General features: G+C 42.4%; 1 protein-coding gene across 4 annotated transcripts in view; it reads right to left on the bottom strand.

The window, feature by feature from the left end:
- The window catches only part of PDE8A (phosphodiesterase 8A), a 144,567-nt gene that overhangs the window by 35,878 nt on the left and 87,485 nt on the right, over positions 1–21,204 (bottom strand). For all 4 annotated transcript variants that reach the window (XM_052659942.1, XM_052659943.1, XM_052659940.1 and 1 more), the window contains exons 4-6: positions 16,308–16,364; positions 15,581–15,635; positions 2,802–2,890 (exon numbers count right to left, since the gene is read on the bottom strand). In XM_052659942.1, coding sequence (XP_052515902.1) covers positions 2,802–2,890; positions 15,581–15,635; positions 16,308–16,364 — 201 coding nt within the window. The remainder of the gene's footprint in view (positions 1–2,801; positions 2,891–15,580; positions 15,636–16,307; positions 16,365–21,204) is intronic.

Genomic DNA, 21,204 nt, shown 5'->3' with positions numbered 1-21,204 from the left:
ATATTCTAAAGTTATACAATAATTCATTCAAACAAATTTCCCATGACTACACATTTAGGTTGCTTTCAGCTTTTTTTTTTCTGCATATGCCTCAGATGATGAAAAAAAGAATGCAACTGTCTACTTCTTCATAAAATTCATAATTATTCATATAGTGCTGTTATATTATTCCTGGTATTACTAAGCTGTCTAGGTAAATAAAACAAAACAGCTTAGCCAATAAAAACTAGTCCTTCTTTCTTGGCATATATGTGAATTAGCCCAATAAAGCTATTATTTAAAAAAACAAGAATGAAAAAATAAGAAGTTTCCACCTCTGATATAGCAAGCTAGGAGGAGATGGATCTGGAAGAAGCCTTCCTGGGTTTTATCATGTGTTTTTAAATTTCTGCAGATCTGGTAAATAAAAAATGGTGAATCATTTTAATTTCTTTGGTTACTACTAAAGCTGAACATTTTTTTCATGTTTACTGGCCATTAATAACTCTTATAAACTGCTTGTTTATGACATGTCCTTTGTAATTTTTTTATACTAGGTGTTTCCATCTTTAAACTGATTCATCAAAGCTCTTTACATATTTAGGATATTAATCTGTCTGTCCTAAACGTTATGAATGTGTTTTTTCCTAGTTTGCTATTTGTCTAAATTTTGAACATTATGTGGGCTTCCCAGGTGGTGCCACTGGTAAAGAACCCAGCTGCCAATGCAGGAGATTCAAGAGATGTGGGTTCGATCCCTGGGTCAGGAAAATCACCAGAGGAGGAAATGGCAGCCCACTCCAGTACTCTTGCCTGGGAAGTCCCATGGCCAGAGGAGCCTGGTGTTGAGGTACTTTTACCACCTGAGCCACCAGGGCTTCCCAGGTGGTGGTAGTGGTAAAGAATCTACCAGCCGGTGCAGGACACACAAGAGATGTGGGTTCAATCACTGGACAGTTTGATCCCTGGGTTGTAAAGATCCCCTGGAGGAGGAAATGGCAACCTACTCCAGTTTTCTTGCCTGGAGAATCCCATGGACAGACAAGCCTGGCAGGCCACAGTCCATAGCGTTACAAAGCGTCAGACACGAAAGAAGCAACTTAACACACAAGGTGTTTTCACTGGGACAAGCTTAACATTCTTATCTTGCCTAATCTGCTTCTCTTCCTTTATAAAATCTTTTTGACGCCACACTGGGTTTGCCAAGGCTTCACTGTCCAATGGTATATGTCCACTTATATTTTTAGTACTTCTGTGGCCCTGCTTCTTAACACGGTGCACACTGGAGTTTATTTTGGAACTGGGTGTGAGATTGGGATATAACTTAGTTTTCTTTCCACATAGTTAATAAATTGTCACAATTCTGTTCACTGGAAAAATTTACCCTTTCCTGTGTGGATTTAAACTGCCATGGTGAACATATATACTTATGTTCTCAGTTCTTAAATACACTCATTCTTATTTCTAGACTTTCCATTCTAGGTTACTGATCTGCTTGAGACACATAGCTTTTCAGTGCATTTTAGTATCTCAGATGAAGCCTCTCTCTATGGCCCTCAATTCTCAGCCCCACACTTGTCCCTTCCCTGTCCTGTTAGCCTGTCTCCCTGCACAGTGGACATCTCCCTCTGGCTGTCAGCTGGCACACACCAAAGACAAAGCACAGCATGAGGAGAGACGGTGAGTGCAGCTCTGAAGATGTGGGTTACAGCCAGAGGGCTACCTTTGTCCTGTGCCACGTGTGAGAGCTGGGACGAAAGTCAGTTAACCTCCCTGGGTATCAGTTTCTGCCAACAATAAGCTCCATGGCTCACAGCAGGAATGTGGCAGCCAGGCTGTGGAAGTCCCAGGAGTAAGGAAAGGGGCAGGCTCAAGGCCAGCCAGCCCTCTCAAGCTACCCTGAAGAGTTTGGCAACAAAAAGGAGCTCTTTTGTAGGCCTCACCAGCCCTGAAACATCTCTGCTCATAGCACCTCTCTGCTACCTCACACTTCATTTCATTTCATCTATGAAGTATTTTCTTCTCCGCATGTGGTACCCTGTGCTGGCCGCCGCCAATCTTTATATTCCAAATTCTAACCCCCTTATCTCCCCCTGAGTGTGTACAGACAGTGATTCCATTCTCTCTTGGATCCTGGTAAAGGAAATGTCAAACAGAACCCAAGGAAGAGACTGAGGATGAGAAAGACTTTTCTTTTCACTTCTGTCAACCTCAGATAATTTTACTAATTTTGCTACTTTTCTCACTCTACAAAGAACTAGGTTTATATTCTTTTCAGGTAAAAAAAAAAACAAAAACTGTTTAGCAAGAGCAAATTACAAAATGTTTATTGTAGAGAAGAAAACATGTCACCTACCAGAAATACGTATGTACATATCAAAAAGAATTTTTAATTAAAAAACAAAACAGGTAATTGGGCATACATTCTTTCACATCCTGCTTTTTCATTTGCTATTATTTTGGTGCCCCATCTTTTTTTTTTGGCTGTGCCATGCAGCTCGTGGGATCTTAGTTCCCCCAACAGGGATCAAACCTGGGGTCCTGGCAGTGAAAGTACTGAATTTTAAACACTGGATCACCAGGGAAGTCCCCACTGGAGCCCCGTCTTTAAATGTTAAGTCTCACATCACTAACATGCCTACCCGTTAGACATCCAGGCAGACTCTGAAAGTCCTATGCAAGGAGAGGTGCTTTCCCACTGCCCCATCCTATTTTAGCAGGAAGTCAGTAACAGCCAGTGGAGCCAGCTGCCCACACTCAAGTCCTCAGTTGCAGCCACATCCTGGGTGGTATGGTGGGCTTTCCCGAAGCAGCAGAATTACCTGAGTTTCAGCTGTGAGCGCACCTCTCCAAATTCCAGCTGGAGCAGTTCATTGTAACAGGCCATGGGGCTGGGGTTTTCTATATACCTCTACAAACAGAAACGGGATGGTGTGGATCAACACATGTGTACCTTTAAATTATTATACACATATATACAAAATAATGCTTTCCAAAAGACTTCTCACAGGAAATGAGATGAAAACTTAGAATACCAAATCAGCATTTAAAAAACAGTGCTTGCACATATCTGAGAACATATTAAGAAACCACTGAATTGTATACTTTAAGTGGCTGAATTGATCAACTGTACCTCAATAGAGAAAAAAGGCAGAAAGGAGGAAAGAAAGAAAAGGGAAAGCGTTTGCTGGAAAAAGAAAAAGATAAAATTAAAAATCTTTAAAATAATTTTTTAAAACTAGTATAACCATTTAATGGAATAGCACGCAGTGGTGTGGATGTGAACTTATATGGAATGGTGCATAAGATACACTGTCAAGTGAAATGAAGCAATGGAAAATCATGTTATAATTATTTATGTATTTCTTCTATAAGAGTGTTATATCAACTTTAAATAGCTGAATTACATGGAAAATGAATGGTATCTCAATTAAGTAGTCAATAAATGAAATTAGGAAAAACAGGGTCCATTCTTGGGCATATCCAGAGAAAACGATAATTCGAAAAGACACATGCACCCCCAAGTTCATAGCAGCACAATCTACAACAGCCGAAACATGGAAGCAACCTCCTAAGCGTCCACTGACAGAGGAATGGTTAAGAAGGGGTGTGTGTGGGTGTGTGGGTGTGTGTACCCCGAAGTTCATCTACAATAGCCGAGACATGGAAGCAACCCCCTAAGTGTCCACTGACAGAGGAATGGATACAGAAGGGCTGTGTGGATGTGTGTGATAGAATATCACTCGCCATAAAAAAAGAAACAATGCCATTTGCAGCAACATGGATAAACCCAGAGATCAGCATACTAAGTGCAGTAAGAAAGAAAAAGACAAACATCATATGATACCACCTGTATGTGGGATCTAAAAGCATAAAAATGAATTTCTTCACAAAACAGAAACAAACTCAGACATAGAAAACAAACTTACAGTTACCAAAGGGGAAGGGATGTGGGGATGGATAAATTAGGAGCTTGAGATTAACAGATACACCCTACTGTATGGAAGACAGGTGAACAAGGTCCTACTATGTATCACAGGAAACTACATTTCAGTATCTTGTAATAACCGTTAATGGAAGAGAATCTGAAAACGTATATATATGTATGTATATACTTTGGCCACCTGATGCAAAGAGCCAACTCATCGGAAAAGACCTTGATTCTGGGAAAGATTAAAGGCAAAAGGAGAGGGGGCAGAAGAGGATGAGATGGTTAGATGGTATCACCAGCTTAATGGACACAGATCTGAGCAAACTGGGAGATGGTGAAGGATGGGGGAGCGTGGCGTGCTGCAGTCCATGGAGTCACAAAGAGTCAGGCATGACCAACAACTGAAGAACAGCATACATATATATGACTAAATCACTTTTATGTACACTTTTCTGTGTTGTTCTAACACAACAGTGTAAATCAACTATTCTTCCACTAAAAGAAGCTCAAGGGAAAAAAAACCAGGGATTAAGAATACTTTTCTTTCAGTGCCTTGAGCTATGAGGATTTTCTGATGTCTACATGTCACTGGTAGAGGCTAGAATATGCAGAAGGAAGAAATTTATTAACGCAAGTCCCATTTATATTAACTTTCAGAGTCTCGTCACTTAGATGAGAGTCCTCTTTAGTGCTGCACAAGCTCACAGAAAGCAAACACACACTTGCAGAGGTCACTCCCACTAGGCAACGTTTCCCTGCACTAACGTCAAACAGCAGCTCAGCTAAGCTGACCAAGGATCATCCTCCACAGCAGAGGGGCTTGCAGAGCCATGGCTCGCCCCAGGCGCTCCTAGCCCCGCAGACACTAACTATTCTCTACACGATGGAAACATCTCAACAAAGCAGACCACATGGAAAGGGGAAGCCTGAGCCCATTCCACCAGATTGAGAATTTCATCAAGACATCTTACACGTCACTATGTACTATCGTGTAATTCCACTCTGCTGTAGTATTTTTATTTACTTGCCCCTGTTTCTGTGGCACACTCTTGATTTCACCTGCTCAACACATGGATAGTATTCTATCTGGTGAGGAAGAAGCTGAGGCCTCAGAGGCAGGGTATATGAAGGCCACTATCCACAAGCCAAAGCCAGACCAGCCTGGGCCATGGGGCCTCATGTGGCGCTCCTTCTACCACCAGTGAAGGCAGACATCCCCCTGTTGGAACTGTGATCTTGTCTGTGTGTCAAGTAGCCTAAGAGCCCAGCCCCTGGTTCATGTCTTAAGGCTGTATGATCCTCTACGAGGCCCTGAAGCTTCCAGAGCCTGCTTCCTTACCCACAAGACAAGACCACCCTACATCCCTGACCATGACCACGAGAAAGCACTGCGCCTGCAGACGGCTGCATGAACACACAGCAGTCTCTGCTGGCCCCTGGGAGGGAGAGCCAGGCCCGCTGGCCGCGGGCATGACGGTCCCTAGGCCTGCAGGCCAAACACAACCATTCCTAACCACACAAGTCAGAGAGGGACATGCCCGCCAGCTCCCACCAACTGGGAGGGGTAAGAGTGCTGGCCTTGGGACGTTCTGGCGGCTCGGTGGTTAAGAACCCACCCGCCAGTGCAGGGGACACAGGCTTGATCCTTGGTCCAGGAAGATCACACATGTCACAGAGCTACTAAGCCTCGCACCACAACTACTGGAGCCACGTGCCCTAGAGCCTGTGCTCCGTAACAAGAGAAGCCACTGCAGTGAGACACCTGTGAGCCACCACTAGAAAGGAGCCTCCATTCGGCGGGGCTAGAGAACAAGCCTGCGTGGCAGTGAAGACCAGGTAAGGCCATAAACAAACAAAATCATTTTAAAAAAGAGACAGAGAAAGTAGAGGCCCTGCAGCTCTCTCCTCAGTGAGTCACGACCCCACAGGAACACCCAAGGACACTGCTCATCTGCACAGGTGGCCACCGCTGACAGGGCAGGAACAGTGGTGAGATTTCTGGCGCATAGAGCGTGCCACGCCAGTAGACAAGAGGTGGGGGACCTGAGATGGACAGGGGTCCCCAGCTATCCCCGCTCTTGCCTGGCCTCACCTGTTCCGCAGGCGAAATCCTGGGACAGGGAGCCATGTGTATCGTGTGTCACAGCCTCCTGTGCATGTGGCCAGTTTTCACTGGGTGTGTGCATCCAAACGTCTTTATCCCAAAGGTGGAAGTTCAGGTTAGAAAACCAGTGCATGTGAACAGAAGGACTGCATCTTTCTCCTTCCGCCTGCTCCCCACCTTGCTACCTCTGCTTGGCTCTGTGTCTAAACATCCTGTCTCTCCTGCCCTTCTGCAGGTTTCATTCATGTCCTGAGGATTCCATGGGGTTGTGGTGGGTAGAGAAGGGCGTCGGGCCCAAGGAGCTTCGGGAATCAGGCTGCTGTTCCTTCAGCTTGAGCAGCAGCCGGTCTCTTCACCCCACCCCAGCCCATGAGAGGGGTGGGGCCGCTCCCAAGCCAACTCAACCTGCCTCTCCCCAGAGCACATCACCCCCACCCCCAGTGCAGCTCCGTCCCTGGCTGCACATTAGAACTCCCTGCAATCTAAAAAATAACACCAGTGTGCAGGCCCCTCCCCAAACCAACAGAACCAGGGCCTCCTCAGGGATGCTTCTCAGGGAGTTCTAACGTGCAACTAGGGCCAAGAGACACCAAACCCTAACCTCAAGGTTCTGGTTCAAGGTGGTGAAGTCGAAGGATGTGCACTCATCTCCTGCAAGAGCAACGAAACTGCAACTAGCTGCTGAACAACCATCAACAGGACGCTGGAACCCACCAAAAACAGATACCCCACGTCCAAAGACAAAGAAGAAGCCCCAATCAGACAGTAGAAGGGGTGCAATCATGATAAAACAAATCCCATCCCTGCTAAGTGGATGACCCACAAACTGGAGAACAATAATACCAAAGAAGTTCTTCCACTGTTGTGAAGGCTCTGAGCCCCACATCAGGCTTCCCAGACTGGGGGTCTGGCAAAGGGACTGGGAATCCTGAGACTCTTGACTTTGAAGACCTGCGGGATTTGATCACAGGACTGCCACAGAACAGGGGGAAACAGACTCCACCCTTGGAGGACACAAACAAAATACGCGGTGCACACCATGACCCGCGGGGAAGACGCAGGGGACTGAACCAGACCTACCTGCTACTCTTGGAGGGGCTCCTGCGGAGGCATGGGGGAGCAGTGGCTCACGAGGGGACAGGGACGCTGGCGGCAGCAGTCCTGGAAGGGGCCCCTTGGAGGGTGCCATTAACCCTACCATACAGCCTGTAGGCCCCAGGGCTGGGTTGCCTCAAGCCAAAAAACAGGGACAGATCGAAACCCTGCCCATCAGCAGATAACTGGATTAAAGCTTTACTGAGCCCTGCCCACCAGAGCAAGATCCAGTTTTCCCATGCCAGTCCCTCCCATCAGGAAGCTTACACAAGCCTCTTAGCCTCATCCACCAAAGGGTAGACATAAGAAGAAGAACCACAATCCCATAGTGGCTAGAATGAAAGCCATATTACAGAAAGTTAATCAGGATGAAAAAGCAGAAGGTTATGTCCCAGGTGAAGGGACAAGATAAAATCCCACAAAAACTAAATGCAGTGGAGACAGGCAACTTTCCAGGAAAAAAAAAAAAAATTCAGAATAATGATAGTAAAGATGATCCAGGATCTTGGAAAAATAATGGAGAAGAAGCAAGAAACATTTAGCAAAGACCTAGAAGAAGTAAAGAACAAACAGAGACGAACAATACACTGGAAGGACTCAATAGCAGAATAACTGAGGCAGAAAGGATAAGTGACCTGGAGACAGAATGGTGGAAATCACTGATGCAGAACAGAATATAGAAAAAAGAATGAAAAAAAAATGAAGATGGCCTAAGGGACCTCTGGGACAACATTAAATGCACCAACATTTGCATTTTAGGGGTCCCAGAAGGAGACGAGAGAAAGGACCCAAGAAAATATCTGAAGAGATAACAGCTGAAAACTTCCCTAACATGGGAAAGGAAATAGTCAACCAAGTCCAGGAAGCACAGTGAGTCCCAGGCAGAAAAACCCAAGGAGGAGGAAGCACACCAAGACACACAGTGATCAAACTGACAAAAATTAAAGACAAATAAAATATTAAAACAGCAAGAGAAAAACGACAAACAGCAAAAAAGGGAATTCCCGTAAGATTATCAGCTGATTTCTCAACAGAAACTCTACAAGCCAGAAGGGAATGGCATGATATATTGAAAGTGATGAGAGAAGAACCTACAACCAAGAATACTCTACCCAGCAAGACCCTCATTCAGATTTGATGGAGAAATCATAAGCTTTACAGACAAGCAAAAGTTAAAAGAATTCAGCACCACCAAATCAGCTTTACAACAAATGCTAAAGGAACTTCTCCAGGCAGGAAACACAAGATAAGGAAAAGACCTACACAAAATAAACCCAAAACAATTAAAATGGTAATAGGATCATAAATATCGATATTACTCCAAATGTAAATGGATTAAATGCACCAACAAAAAGACAAAGACTGGCTGGGCAGATGAAAACACGTGCATGTATGTACTTCCACTTACCACATCACTCTACTTAACCCCCCAAACCGTATGAAATTATTTTATACTGTTCGGCTAATCATGTTTTCATTATGGCTTGCAATTGTAATGATCTTTTATTTTTTGTCAGACTACTGACTGTGAAAACTGATAAATGTCTTTTACTACTGGGATTACATAACTATTATTTGCTTAATACCATTGTACCATGATTGGTCAACAGAAAATAAAAGAATTCTGTTATTACTAAAACTACCATTTAATCGGGAAATCTGTAATCACTTTTTAAAATCCAGATGTGTATCAGAATAATCTTGGAATTTTCTGAAAAATACAAATGCCCAGGTTTTGCTTTTTCTCTCCAAAGCTCCAAATGTGTTTCTAATGAGCAGCTATGTTTAAAAACAACTGGATTATATGATGATCTTTTACTTTTATCTAGATGGTTTCACTTTTTCTATTTCATATTCAGTGCTCATATTTCATTTATGTTTTCCAATTTCTCATCTCTTTTTTAATGTTCTTTCTCAAGCCTTTACCAAGTGCAGCCAAAAAGCTTTTGTAAACATAAACAGTATGTATTATATATATTTTAGAAAACATGAATGTTTGCCTATCTAAAACATTTATGACATTTTGATTCCACTTAATTGACTTAGTATGAATAGAATGCTAGATTTCTAATTTATATTCATTCAAAACTTTGACATAGTTCCATGTATTTTGGCATATAGTATTACTGCACAGCTAAAAGTCTAGAAAGTTTATCTTAGTCACATAAAAACAATTTTTTTGAATGAGGCTAGAAACTTCTAATCCAATTCTGAGGATATAAAGAAATACAGTATTATAAAAAACAAACAAGAAATTAACATGTGATACAGTATTATTAACTAAATACAGATTTTGTTAAATTTCACAGAACTTTATGTTAGTGTCCATTATTTGTTTTCATACCTTATTGAAGACTCCACCCTGTATTTAATTACACTGAGCAGCTTCAGGTACATGCAACAAATTCTGGTAAATTCTCTTTTCATTTTTATTCCAATACAAATATATTTCTAATTTTCCTTGTTATGGCTTCTTAGATACAACCATCATTTAAAAGTGGACATTTAATTTTCAAATGCATGGGATTTTTAAGGTATCTTTGATATTAATTTCTAATTTTGATACTAATTTCACATTTAAATGGTTTCTTATCTTGAATCGCCCTGTGTTTTTTCAGTCTTCTTACTTTATTGAGGTTTTCAAAGATCTCTCTTGGCAAAGTTACACTGCACTTGAAAATATGTGGATTGGGTTATTCTCAAATATCTTTTGATACTGATCTCTCACATAATTCCACAGTGATAAGAGAACAGACTCCGTATGATTTTACTAACTTTAGACCACCACATTTTTGCACCTGATCCTATGTCCCTGGATATCTATCTTTCAGTGTCTCCTAGTTTATAATCTATGGGAGCTTGAAGGGAATTTGTATCCTACTGCTGTGTGAGAATTGTATAATAAATCATAATTATTTTAAATTGGTTCATGATGCTTTTCAGGTCTACGTAAGATTCTACTTCTCTGTATATGCATTCTATTAAAGTGTTTGATATTGAAACTACAACTAAAAATCTTAATTTATCTACTTAAAAAAAAACCATTGTAATATATATAGTGGAACTATATGTAACTTTGTTCTGTATTTTCCAAGTCTCCTGTAAATGTCTTATCGTGTTTTCATAACTAAAAAAATAAAAAAGAGGGGGAAAAATTCCCTAACCTCTGAGATTTTAGTCAGAAAGCTCAACTGCCAAGTCCAACTGAGGAGGTAAGCAAGTGTGCATCCACTGTGGAATCCTGAACTGGGGCCATCTACAGAAAAGCTGTCTGTGCTATGAATCCAGAGATCGCACTGCAGTGATGGCTTTCAGGTCTGGGGTTGGGCTCAAGCCTGGGCCACACTGCCTCCCAGCCATGAGACTTGGGAAAACCACCTTGCCTCCAGGCCTGAATGCTCTGCAATCTGTGCCCTCTGTCCCCTCAGTATCCTTCTGATGCCTGAGTGTATGGGACTCTGCGTGAGAAGACAAGTTACCTCGTGTGGTCTCAGAGGACTGGTCACCTAGTTGGATTCATCACTTACTAAGTGGTGAGACTGCTACCTCCATATTTCCTAAGTCACATACCTCTAAAATGACTATTTCAAACCTGCACTTTATGCATGGAAGTGTTTTTCAAAGAGACATGCACTGAACCACAATTCTGGCAGAGGCTACAGGGAATACCTTGATTAAGTAGTGCAGGTGAGAAGGCAGGGAGAGAGTGTGTGTCAGTTACCTTTGAATTTTACAATTAGTTTAATGATAACACAATTGTACTATGAAAACACGAGGCCCATGGTTAACTAGACTTTCTACTGGGATATACTCTGCAGGCCATGAAGCTGTGCTGATGGACTTCCTTGTATAGAATTTCAAACACATATTTCCAATATTGCTTGTACAACCTCATACAAATAAAAAGCTTAATGCCTCCTGGCAGCTATCAGTTCAGCTTAGTTGCTCAGTTGTCCAACTCTTGGTGACCCCATGGACTGCAGGCTTCCCTGTCCATCACCGACTCCTGGAGCTTGCTCAAACTCATGTTCATTGAGTTGGTGATGCCATCCAACCATCTTATCCTCTGTCGTCCCCTTCTCCTCCTGCCTTCAATCTTGCCCAGCATCAGGGTCTTGTCTAATGAGTCAGTTCTTCACATCAGGTGGCCAAAGTAATGGAGCTTCAGCTTCAGCATCAGTCCTTCCAATGAATATTCAGGACTGATTTCCTTTAGGATTGACTGGTTTGATCTCCTTGCAGTCCTAGGGACTCTCAAGAGTCTTTTCCAACACCACAGTACAAAAGCATTAATTCTTCAGTGCTCAGCTTTCTTTATAGTCCAACTCTCACATCCATACATGACTACTGGAAAAACCATAGCTTTCACTAGACAGACATTTGTCGGCAAAGCAATGTCTCTGCTTTTTAATATGCTGTCTAGGTTGGTCATAGCATTTCTTCCAAGCAGCAAGCGTCTTTTAATTTCACGGCTGCAGTCACCATCTGCAGTGATTCTGGAGCCCAAGAAAATAAAGTCTGTCACTGTTTATGGTAGCTATAGGTAAGCAAACAACTCGAGGCAAGATGAATAATCTGTCCTCCCAGTTTCATTAGCTTCACTGGAAAGTCAGAAACATCGAAGGTCCTTGTTAAGAATGGCCAGTTCTGCAGCCTAAGAGTACTAACACAAGGAACTTCAGAGTTCTCAGGGAAAGTTTCTTCCTCATGCTTCCCTAGGCAGTTTAAGGAGGGGTGACCTAAGGATCCACTGGGAACAGGTGACCCACAACCTCCAACCTGGTATCCTTATGATGCTCACCTGCATGCTGGCTAGCATGGCTGTTCTCATACAAGTTCAACTGGAAGTCAGGAAATGTGGACAGGTGCTGACATGTGTGAATGTTGGCGAGGGTGGCGTCAGAAAAGGAGACCCACAAAACTATGTAATAATAACAACAATGTAAAATTTGTATATAAAATGTGTATTTAAAACAAAGTCTTAAGTTCCACCATATCTGATGTTGATATTGAAATTTCTGTGTTCCTTTTGTCTGCATTTACTTGTTACCTTTTTCTTCATTATTAACTTCCTTTTATCACTATCTTATAAACAACATATAATTGTACTTTCATAACCCAGTCTAATGGCTTATCCTTTAATGGGAGAATGCAGCCCATTTTCATGCACTTGATTTTGCTCCCGTCTTGCTCTGTGTTTATCACTGATTTCGCACTGTTGTTTCCTCTTCCTAGGATATGCCAATGTGATCCAGTTGCTAAAAATTCCATACTTCTTGGGCAGGGGTTGCTGCAAAGCTTGAGGGATCTTGGTTCCTTGACCAGGGACTGAACTTTGGGCCCTCAGCAGCGAAGTGTGGAGTCCTAACCACCGGACCACCAAGGAATTCCCACAAACTCCATAATTTATTATTTCAGTTCTTTTTAAAAACAATTTATTTTTGGCTATGCGGGATCTTCGTTGCTGTGAGAGCTTTTCTGTAACAAGCTGTAACAAGCAGGGGGTACCCTCCAGTTGCAATAGGCAGGCTTCTCATCGTGGCGCACAGGCTCTAGGGTCTGCGGGCTTCCGTGGTGGCGGCTCCTGGGCTCTACTGCACAGACTCAGCATTGGTGGCTCATGGGCTTAGCTGCTCTGCTCCGGGGCATCTGGCATCTTCAGAGACCAGGGATCAAACCAATGTCTCCTGGGTTTGAACCACAAAACTGTGTAATAAGAGTCTAAAATTTATTAGATTATTTTAATAACCTAAGTAGATTTATTTAGATTATTAAATAAATCTAATTTATTTAATAGTAAATTAATGTATTTTATTTAGGCAGGCAGATTCTTTACCACTGAGCCACCAGGAAAGCCCCCAGAAGTTTTCTTAAACTTTTCTATTATTGGTTACTTTCTTTTTCACTGATCTCAAAAGCAGACATAGATTTCTCTACTATTATTTGAAAACAGGTACCAATTAGTTCCAGAACAAAGTCTCTCCCATGAGCAGTGCTCTAGTCTGCACATTCCCCACAAAGAAGAAAGCTTCAGAATCCTTTCACTGCCCACCCACTTCCCTGTCTGCTAGATGAGCCACAAGGATGCGTTTACTTCCACTTTGTCCCCTGAAACCCTGAAGACACCTAGGGCAGGGTGTGCTTAGATACCCTAGAATTTAAAGACTGAGGTATTATTGGATGTTATATAATTACATATAAAGATACATATTCTACACTACACACACACACACACACACGTGTTATGTACACACACCACTTCTCTCCACTACTTTCTCCCTCATCTCAGAGTTCTGTTCTATTTCATTGGTTGAATGGTTGAAGTCCTTATTTAATTATTTTCCTCAGACAGGGCTTCTGGGGAAATAGATCTCTGGGTTTTATGTATTAATATAATGCCGAAAGGAATACCTCTTCCCTGAAGGGTTAACAATCACTTGGTTGGTATGGGATTCTCAGGTTATGGTCATTTTCCATCTGTGATCTCTAATCAGATGAGACGCTGTTATTACTGCTTTACACAGTAGAAAGAGATGCTGGTGCTGGGAGAGATTGAAGGCAAAAGGAGAAGGAAGCGGCAGAGGATGAGACGGCCGGATGGCATCACCGACTCAATGAACATGAGTTTGAGCAAACTCCGGGAGAGAGTGAAGGACAGGGAAGCCTGGTGTGCTGCAGACCATGGGGTCATGAAGAGTTGGACACGGCTGAGCAACTGAACAACAACAAATGTGTTTGTGTTCACCCCACATTCACAGTTTCTTGCTCCTCACTCTTGCCTTTCAGGCCTCCCACTTGGGACTTCGGACTCATCTTGCTTCTGCTTTAAGTATATCCTCCAGAATTTTCCTTTGAGAATCTGCTAGTTACAAATTGCCTCAATTTTCATATTTCTGTAAGTCTTGATTTCACCTCCATTTTTGAAAGTATTTATGCTAATTATAAGGGATCCCAGGTGGCACAGTGGTAAAGAATTTGCCTGCCAATGCCTCCATTCTAGTTATTCTTGCCTAGGAAATCCCGTGCACAGAGGAGCCTGGCAGGCTACAGTCCAGGGGGTCGCAGACAGTCAGATATGACTGAGCAACTGAGCACGTGCTAGGCGTAACACTGGAGGAAGGCAGTTACTTTCTCTTACCACACTAAGAACACTATTCCACTGTTTTCTAACTTTAACCTACTGCTGCCGTGAAGCCAGCTGTTAGTTTGCTGTTCTGATTTTTTTCCCTCTGGCTGAGTTTAATATTGTCTCTTTATTTTGTTTGTTTTTTCACTATGATATGTCCTCTTTTTATTTATTCTACTTTGGAATTCTGGAATCTGTGGATTATAGTCTTCCATCAGTTCTGGAAAATTCTCTTCAAATATAATGCCCCATTCTCTCTCCTATTCTTCTGGATCTCCAGTTATACAGATGCTAAACCATCCGCTCTATCCTCCACTTTTCTAAACTTCTCTAACTTATTTTCTGTTTTTGGATCTTTGTGCCACATGCTGGATAATTTCTTCTGACCTACTAAGTTTTAAAATTTTCAGTTTATTATGTGCATTTCTCAAAATTCAATTATGTTCTGCTTAAAATCTGCTACGTCACTTTTTATAACTTCCTATTCCTTGAAGGTATTTCCAAGCTTGTCCTGTCTTTGTCTCTTTACATATAATAAGCATAATCATTTCACGATCTTATCTGACAATTCTAACTTCTAAGGACTGTGAGGGCCTGCCCCCGCTGCCTCTCTCCCCTGCTAGTTCCCACTTGCAATGCTGCGTTTCCTTATGGACAGGTTAATGCTGACTGAGGGCTGCCTGATGCCCTTGAATGATTATTTGCAGAGACTCTCTGAGGCTAAAGAAGAAGGAATTTCCCTCTGGGAGGATGCGTATTTGCTTCTTCCAGATACTTGGTAGTGCTTCCAGCCAGAATCAAGGGGTGAGGTTTCTCCATGACCTCATTGGTATTTGGGCTACAAGTCTGCCCAATGATCAGCCTTATGTGAGCTCTCTCCACCATGATTCCCAAGGATCACTAGCAACTAGCTGACCAAAGCCGGCCTAAGCTTTTTGGCTTAAGAGAAACCAAGAGATTAGAGCCAGGGGTAGAAAGAAATGGAGCCATGTTGGGTAGGTCTTACTTCCAGAATCCTTGAATTGGCTTTAAGGTTGCATGTATGCCTGTAAGCATTATTGACAACACATCCTATGGTACAACTTTTAACTAATGAGTCAGCCATTAAAGGAGATTTTTTTTTATGTTTAGATGCATTTAGCAGGCATAGTTTTGAGCAACTGAGAAAGCAAAGTATTGTGGATTATCAGATTACCAGATTATGAAATTAAATCAAACTATAACACAGCATAAGGACAATTTTTCTTTTTCAAATTAATTCAAAACTATTGCCAGGCTCTAAAGCTGAGATAAAATAATCTGTCATGGTGAATTATACTTGCATAACAAAGAAGTGAGTACATACCCTTGTGAAGCCAGCAGCAATGAGGGACATTACACATGACTCTTCTCTATCCACTCTTTAAAAGAACAAGTAAATGGTTAGAGACAGTTTTTTCTAATCAGTTACATCTCACATCTGTATTTACTAATTTATATAATATTATCATTGGCATATAATGAATAGTTTTAGATGAATTAGATTAACGTACAAGTCAAATGTACAAAGGTAAAACAATTTTCTGTTTTAGTTTCACGCTGGCTTTTTGGCACCAGACATCACTGCTTGAAGCACAGAGATTACACTGAGAGCCAGACCACAGGCGTGAGCACGTGGCTGTGTGATGTGTGAAAATTTTAATTTAGACTAAATTATTTTCATTCTTTTCTTACCTCCCATTTTAATGAAATATAAGGTTTCCCCCAATTATGTATAATGTAAATTCTCATAGATAGTTTGAGTTAGAAGTCCCTAAGAAATAAATCCGGAAAACATTCATACTTCAGGAATGGCATTCTCCCTTGGTTGGCCCTTTTCTAAAGTGAAAGACAGTCCAAAATCACAAAACCTAGTGTTAAAGTACAAACTCCAGCCATGAATTTAACTGCCAAAGTGAAAGAAAATAAGAAAGAGGAAAAGGCCAAACTAGAAAGGGTGATGCCTATCACAGGACACAAGCTGATACTCAGGCCTCTGTTAAGCACACACATTACACTGACATCTGAATTTCAAAAAAAGAAAAATATCTTACCTGCGTACTACACCAATAATAACTGTGTTTTCTGAGAGTTTTGATGATCTGATAGACCTTTAAAAAAAAGTTTTAAAATAAATTTAAACCAATTCTTTAAAAACTAAATACACCTAAACCTAAATTTTGGTAGAACAGTTAAAGTTGGGGGAAAGCGAAAGATCCCTCCACACTCTGGAGTCACCTTCTTGGCTAACTTGACCTTTCTTTCTTCAGGAGACAAACTGCTAACCAGTGGCCTGTGGTGACTCTCAAAATTATGGAGCATGAAGACAGCAGCCAGCTCTGATGACATGCCTTCTATTTGTTCTTGTTCTGGTCTGAGCTGTTTCAGATGGAGAATTTTCCCTACCTGGGGAATCCCCCTTACACGAGAAGGGTCACTCGTCTCTTCCTGTCAAAGGGCGATGCAGGTCTACATGTATCCCAGCCAGCGGATGGCGACCATTGCAGGGGGCGTGAGGCAGCCTGAGGGCCAGCTCTCCACTGCATTCTTTTTTTTTTCTTTTTTTTTCTCCACTGCATTCTAAGCAGTGCAGAGAAGGGCTCCCGAGCAGGATGCAGGCAAAACAGTAACAATAAATATTTAAAACTCAGAAATGCAAAGTATTCTTATGCATCAGAATGAGGAGAATCAACCTCACAGGAAAAGTTAAGAACAGAAGACTGACAGAGAAAAGTAGAAAACACTGCTCTACTGAGTTACCCAAGGAGTATGAGGCCGCCCTTGGATGGTAAGGAGATCAAGCCAGTCACTCCTGAAGGAAATCAAGTCTGAATATTCACAGGAAGGACTGATGATGAAGCTGAAGTTCCAGTGCTTTGGCCACCTGATGCGAAGAGCCAGCTCATTGGTAAGGACCTTGATGCTGGGAAAGATGGAGGGCAGGAGGAGAAGGGGATGAGAGAGGATGAGGTGGCTGCATGGTATCCCTGACGCAACGGACATGAGTTTGAGTAAACCCTGGGAGATAGTGAAGGACAGGGAAGCCTGGCTGCTCATGGGGTCCATGGGGAAGCCTGTGCTGCAGTCTACGGTGCTGCAGAGTCGGACATGACTTAACAAAGGGACTGAAGAGGCTGCCAAAGGGACTGAATTTAACCCTTCTGGAGAAGCAGCTCCCAAGGAAGCCATGAGGAATGAAAATTCAGCCAAGAGATGAGAGAGGGCAGAGATAAACATGACACAGAAGAGCAGAATATAAACTTCCCACTGAGATGTGCGATGGCTTTGACCCACCCTACACTGCAGGAAAGAGCAGGACTCTCTGGAGAAGAAGAGCCAGGCCACAAGAAGGGGGAGGAACTTGGCCCCTGGCCCGGAAGGAAGAGACACACATCAGCGGGTGACTGCAGATGGAGGGGTATGCAGGGGGCTAGATTTGGACTCCCCCTGTCAAGACAGAAGCAAGCTGGCCCTTGGAGGATGTGTCCACGATGGGACAGAGAAGAGCCAAGACTCACTGCCTTACTTCAGTTCAGCTGGTTCAAGAATCACTTCTGTCACTTCTGAATCACAGAATATAGAAAATGACTGGCATGACTATTTCTCCACTGTCCCAAGGACGACACATAACATAACCATTCCAGACGTGTGAGGGAAAAGTCACGTCATCGTATGCAAAGGATGCCTCAGTTTGGGCAAAATTTTCCTGCAGAGGGCCAGACAGTAAGTATTTTAGGCTTTTCATGTCATATGGACTCTGTCACAAGTACTCAATCCTGCCCCTGAAGCATGAGAGCAGGCACACACAAAACACAGATGAATGGGCCTGCCTGTGCTCACCCCTGCCTCAGGGTACTGAGGCTAAGTTTTCTTCTGGAGCTCAGGCGGAGCAAGGCTTAGAATCCAACAGTATATGCAGAGTAGCTCTGGGGTTGGGAAGCTGCTCAGGGATGGAGACGCTTCTCCACCTCCAGGGAACAGCCAGTCTCTCTCATGGGCCACACGGCTCCTAACACATACACACTCTCTGTCAACATTTTTGCTTTTCCCAGTGTCCACTCTAAGTCCTACAGCCTCCACTTCTGCTTAGCATCTCCAGAGGGAACCAACTTAAAGGGCACTTCTTGCATGGCTCTACCAGGGAGGTCACTGCAGGGCCTGCTGACCAGGCCCCAGTCCCATCGTGGTTGCCTGCCTGGAACAGAGCCGAGCTTACCTTCCTGGAGCAGGAGCCACAGAAAGGGCTGCGTGAGCTCAGAAGCATAACTGGCATGGCAGACACTCACACAGACGGGCCCCAGCCACTTTTCAAACCTATTGGCTGCTACTCACCCCAGCACTAACCTTAAACAGGGAGTGAAAGATGTGGATTCACAAACAGTAGTTCCATGGCTTCTTAGGACATTTCTAGTTGTTCATCTGTTTTTATTTCTATCATATCATGAAGATTTAGTGGGAGAAATGGCAACTCTGAAGTATGCCACCAGCCACCTCAAACCAGCTCATGACTTTTTACAGGAGAAACAGAGATCTGAGTGGTAACAGAGCAGGTAGGCAACCACACAGATGACCTCAGTAAGCAGGTCAGGACACAGGGATAAGGACATGGGGCTGAGGTCAAAGTGGAAGGAAAGACCATGTTTCCCAGAGACAAGTGCATCCCTCCAAAGGAGGTCTAACACTATGAAAAGGCAGGGGTGGTGTCCACTCTCACCACTATTATTCAACATAGTTTTGGAAGTCCTAACTACAGCAATCAGAGAAAACAAATAAATAAAAGGAATCCAGATTGGAAAAGAAGTAAAGCTCTCACTGTTTGCAGATGACGTTATATTATACATAGAAAACCCTGAAGATACTATCAGAAAACTACTAGAGCTAATCAGTGAATCTGGCAAAGTTGCAGGATACAAAATCAATCCACAGAAATCACTTGCATTCCTATATACTAACAATGAAAAATCAGAAAGAGAAATTAAGGTATCAATCCCATTCACCAATGCAACAAAAAGAATAAAATATCTAGGAATAAACCTAAGGAAACAAAAGAAGTGTATACAGAAAATTGTAAGACACTAATGAAAGAAATCAAAGATGATATAAACAGATGGAGAGATACTCCATGTTCCTGGGTAGGAAGAATCAATATTGTGAAAATGACTATACTACCAAATGCAATCTACAAATTCAATGCAATCCCTATAAAATTTTTTGAGAAAAAAGAATGGAGCTGGAGGAATCAACCTTCCTGATTTCAGATTATACTACAAAGCTACAGCCATCAAGACAGTATGGTACTGGCACAAAACAGAAATATAGACCAATGGAACAAGATAGAAAGCCCAGAAATAAACCCACACACCTACAGGTACCTTATTTTTGACAAAGAAGGCAAGAATATACAATGGAGCAAAGATAGCATCTTCAATAAGTGGTGCTGGGAAAACTGGACAGCTACGTGTAAAAGAATGAAATTAGAACACTTTCTAACACATACACAAAGATAAACTCGCAAGAGATTAAAGACCTAAACGTAAGAAACTATAAAACTCATAGAGGAAAACATAGGCGGAACACTTGATGACATAAATCAAAGCAAGATCCTCTATGACCCACCTCCTGAAAGACTGAAAGCTGCTCAGTTGTGTCTGACTCTTTGTGACCCCACAGACTCTACAGTCCATGGAATTCCCCAGGCCAGAATACTGGAGTGGGTAGCCTTTCCCTTCTCCAGGGGATCTTCCCAAACCAGAGATCAAACCTAGGTCTCCTGAATTGCAGGCAGATTCTTTACCAGCTGAGCCACAAGGAAGCCCAAGAATACTGGAGTGTGTGTAGCCTATCCCTTCTCCAGGAGACCTTCCCAACACAGGAATCGAACTGGGGTCACCTGCATTGCAGGTAGATTCTTTACCCCAGCTCCCAGAGTAATGAAAATAAAAACAAGTGGGACCTAGTTAAACTTAAAAGCTTTTGCTTTTAAGAAAAGGAAATGATAAACAAGATGAAAAGACACCCCTCAGAATGGAAGAAAACTATAGCAAATGAAAGGATTGACAAAGGATTAATTTCCAAAATATACAAGCAGCTCATACAACTCAATACAAGAAAAAAAAAAAAAAAACAATCAAAAGCTGGGGAAAAGACCTAAACAGACATTTCTCCAAAGACATACAGATGGCTAACAAACACAGGAAAAGATGCTCAACATCGCTCATTATCAGAGAGATGCACATCAAAACTATAATGAGGTATCACCTCAAACTGGTCAGAATGATCATCGACAAAAAGTCTACAAACAGTAAATGCTGGAAAGCGTGTGGAGAAAAGGGAACCCTCTTGCACAGTTGGTGGGAATATAAATTGATACAGCCACTATGGGAAGACGGTATGGAGATTCCTTTAAAAACTGGGAATAAAAACACCATATGACCCAGCAATACCACTCCCAGGCATATACCCCAAGGAAACCAAAACTGAAAAAGACACATGTATCCCATTATTCACTGCAGCACTACTTACAATAGCTAGAACACAGAAGCAACCTAGATACCCATCAACAGATGAATGGATAAGAAGTCGTAGAACATATATACAATGGAATGTTACTCAGCCATAAAAAGGAACACAACTGAGTCAATTCTAATGAGGAGGATGAACCTAGAGCCTATTATACAGAGTGAAGTAAGTCAGAAAGAGAAAGAGAAAGATTGTATACTAACACATATATATGCAATCTAGAAAGACGGTACTGATGAATTTATTTGCAAGGCAGCAGTGGAGAAACAGAGAACACTTATGGACATGGGGAGAAGGAAGAGAGGATGAGATGTAGAGAGAGAGTAATATGAAAACTTACATTACCATATGTAAAATAGATAGCCAATGGGAATTTGCTGTGTGTCTCAGAGAACTCAAGCAGGGGCTCTGTATCAACCTAGAGTGGTGGGA

The sequence above is a fragment of the Budorcas taxicolor genome, chromosome 21, assembly GCF_023091745.1.
Source record: "Budorcas taxicolor isolate Tak-1 chromosome 21, Takin1.1, whole genome shotgun sequence".
NCBI lineage: Eukaryota > Metazoa > Chordata > Mammalia > Artiodactyla > Bovidae > Budorcas > Budorcas taxicolor.
Note: the sequence above shows the minus strand (reverse complement) of the source record. Positions and strands in the feature narration are given on the sequence as shown.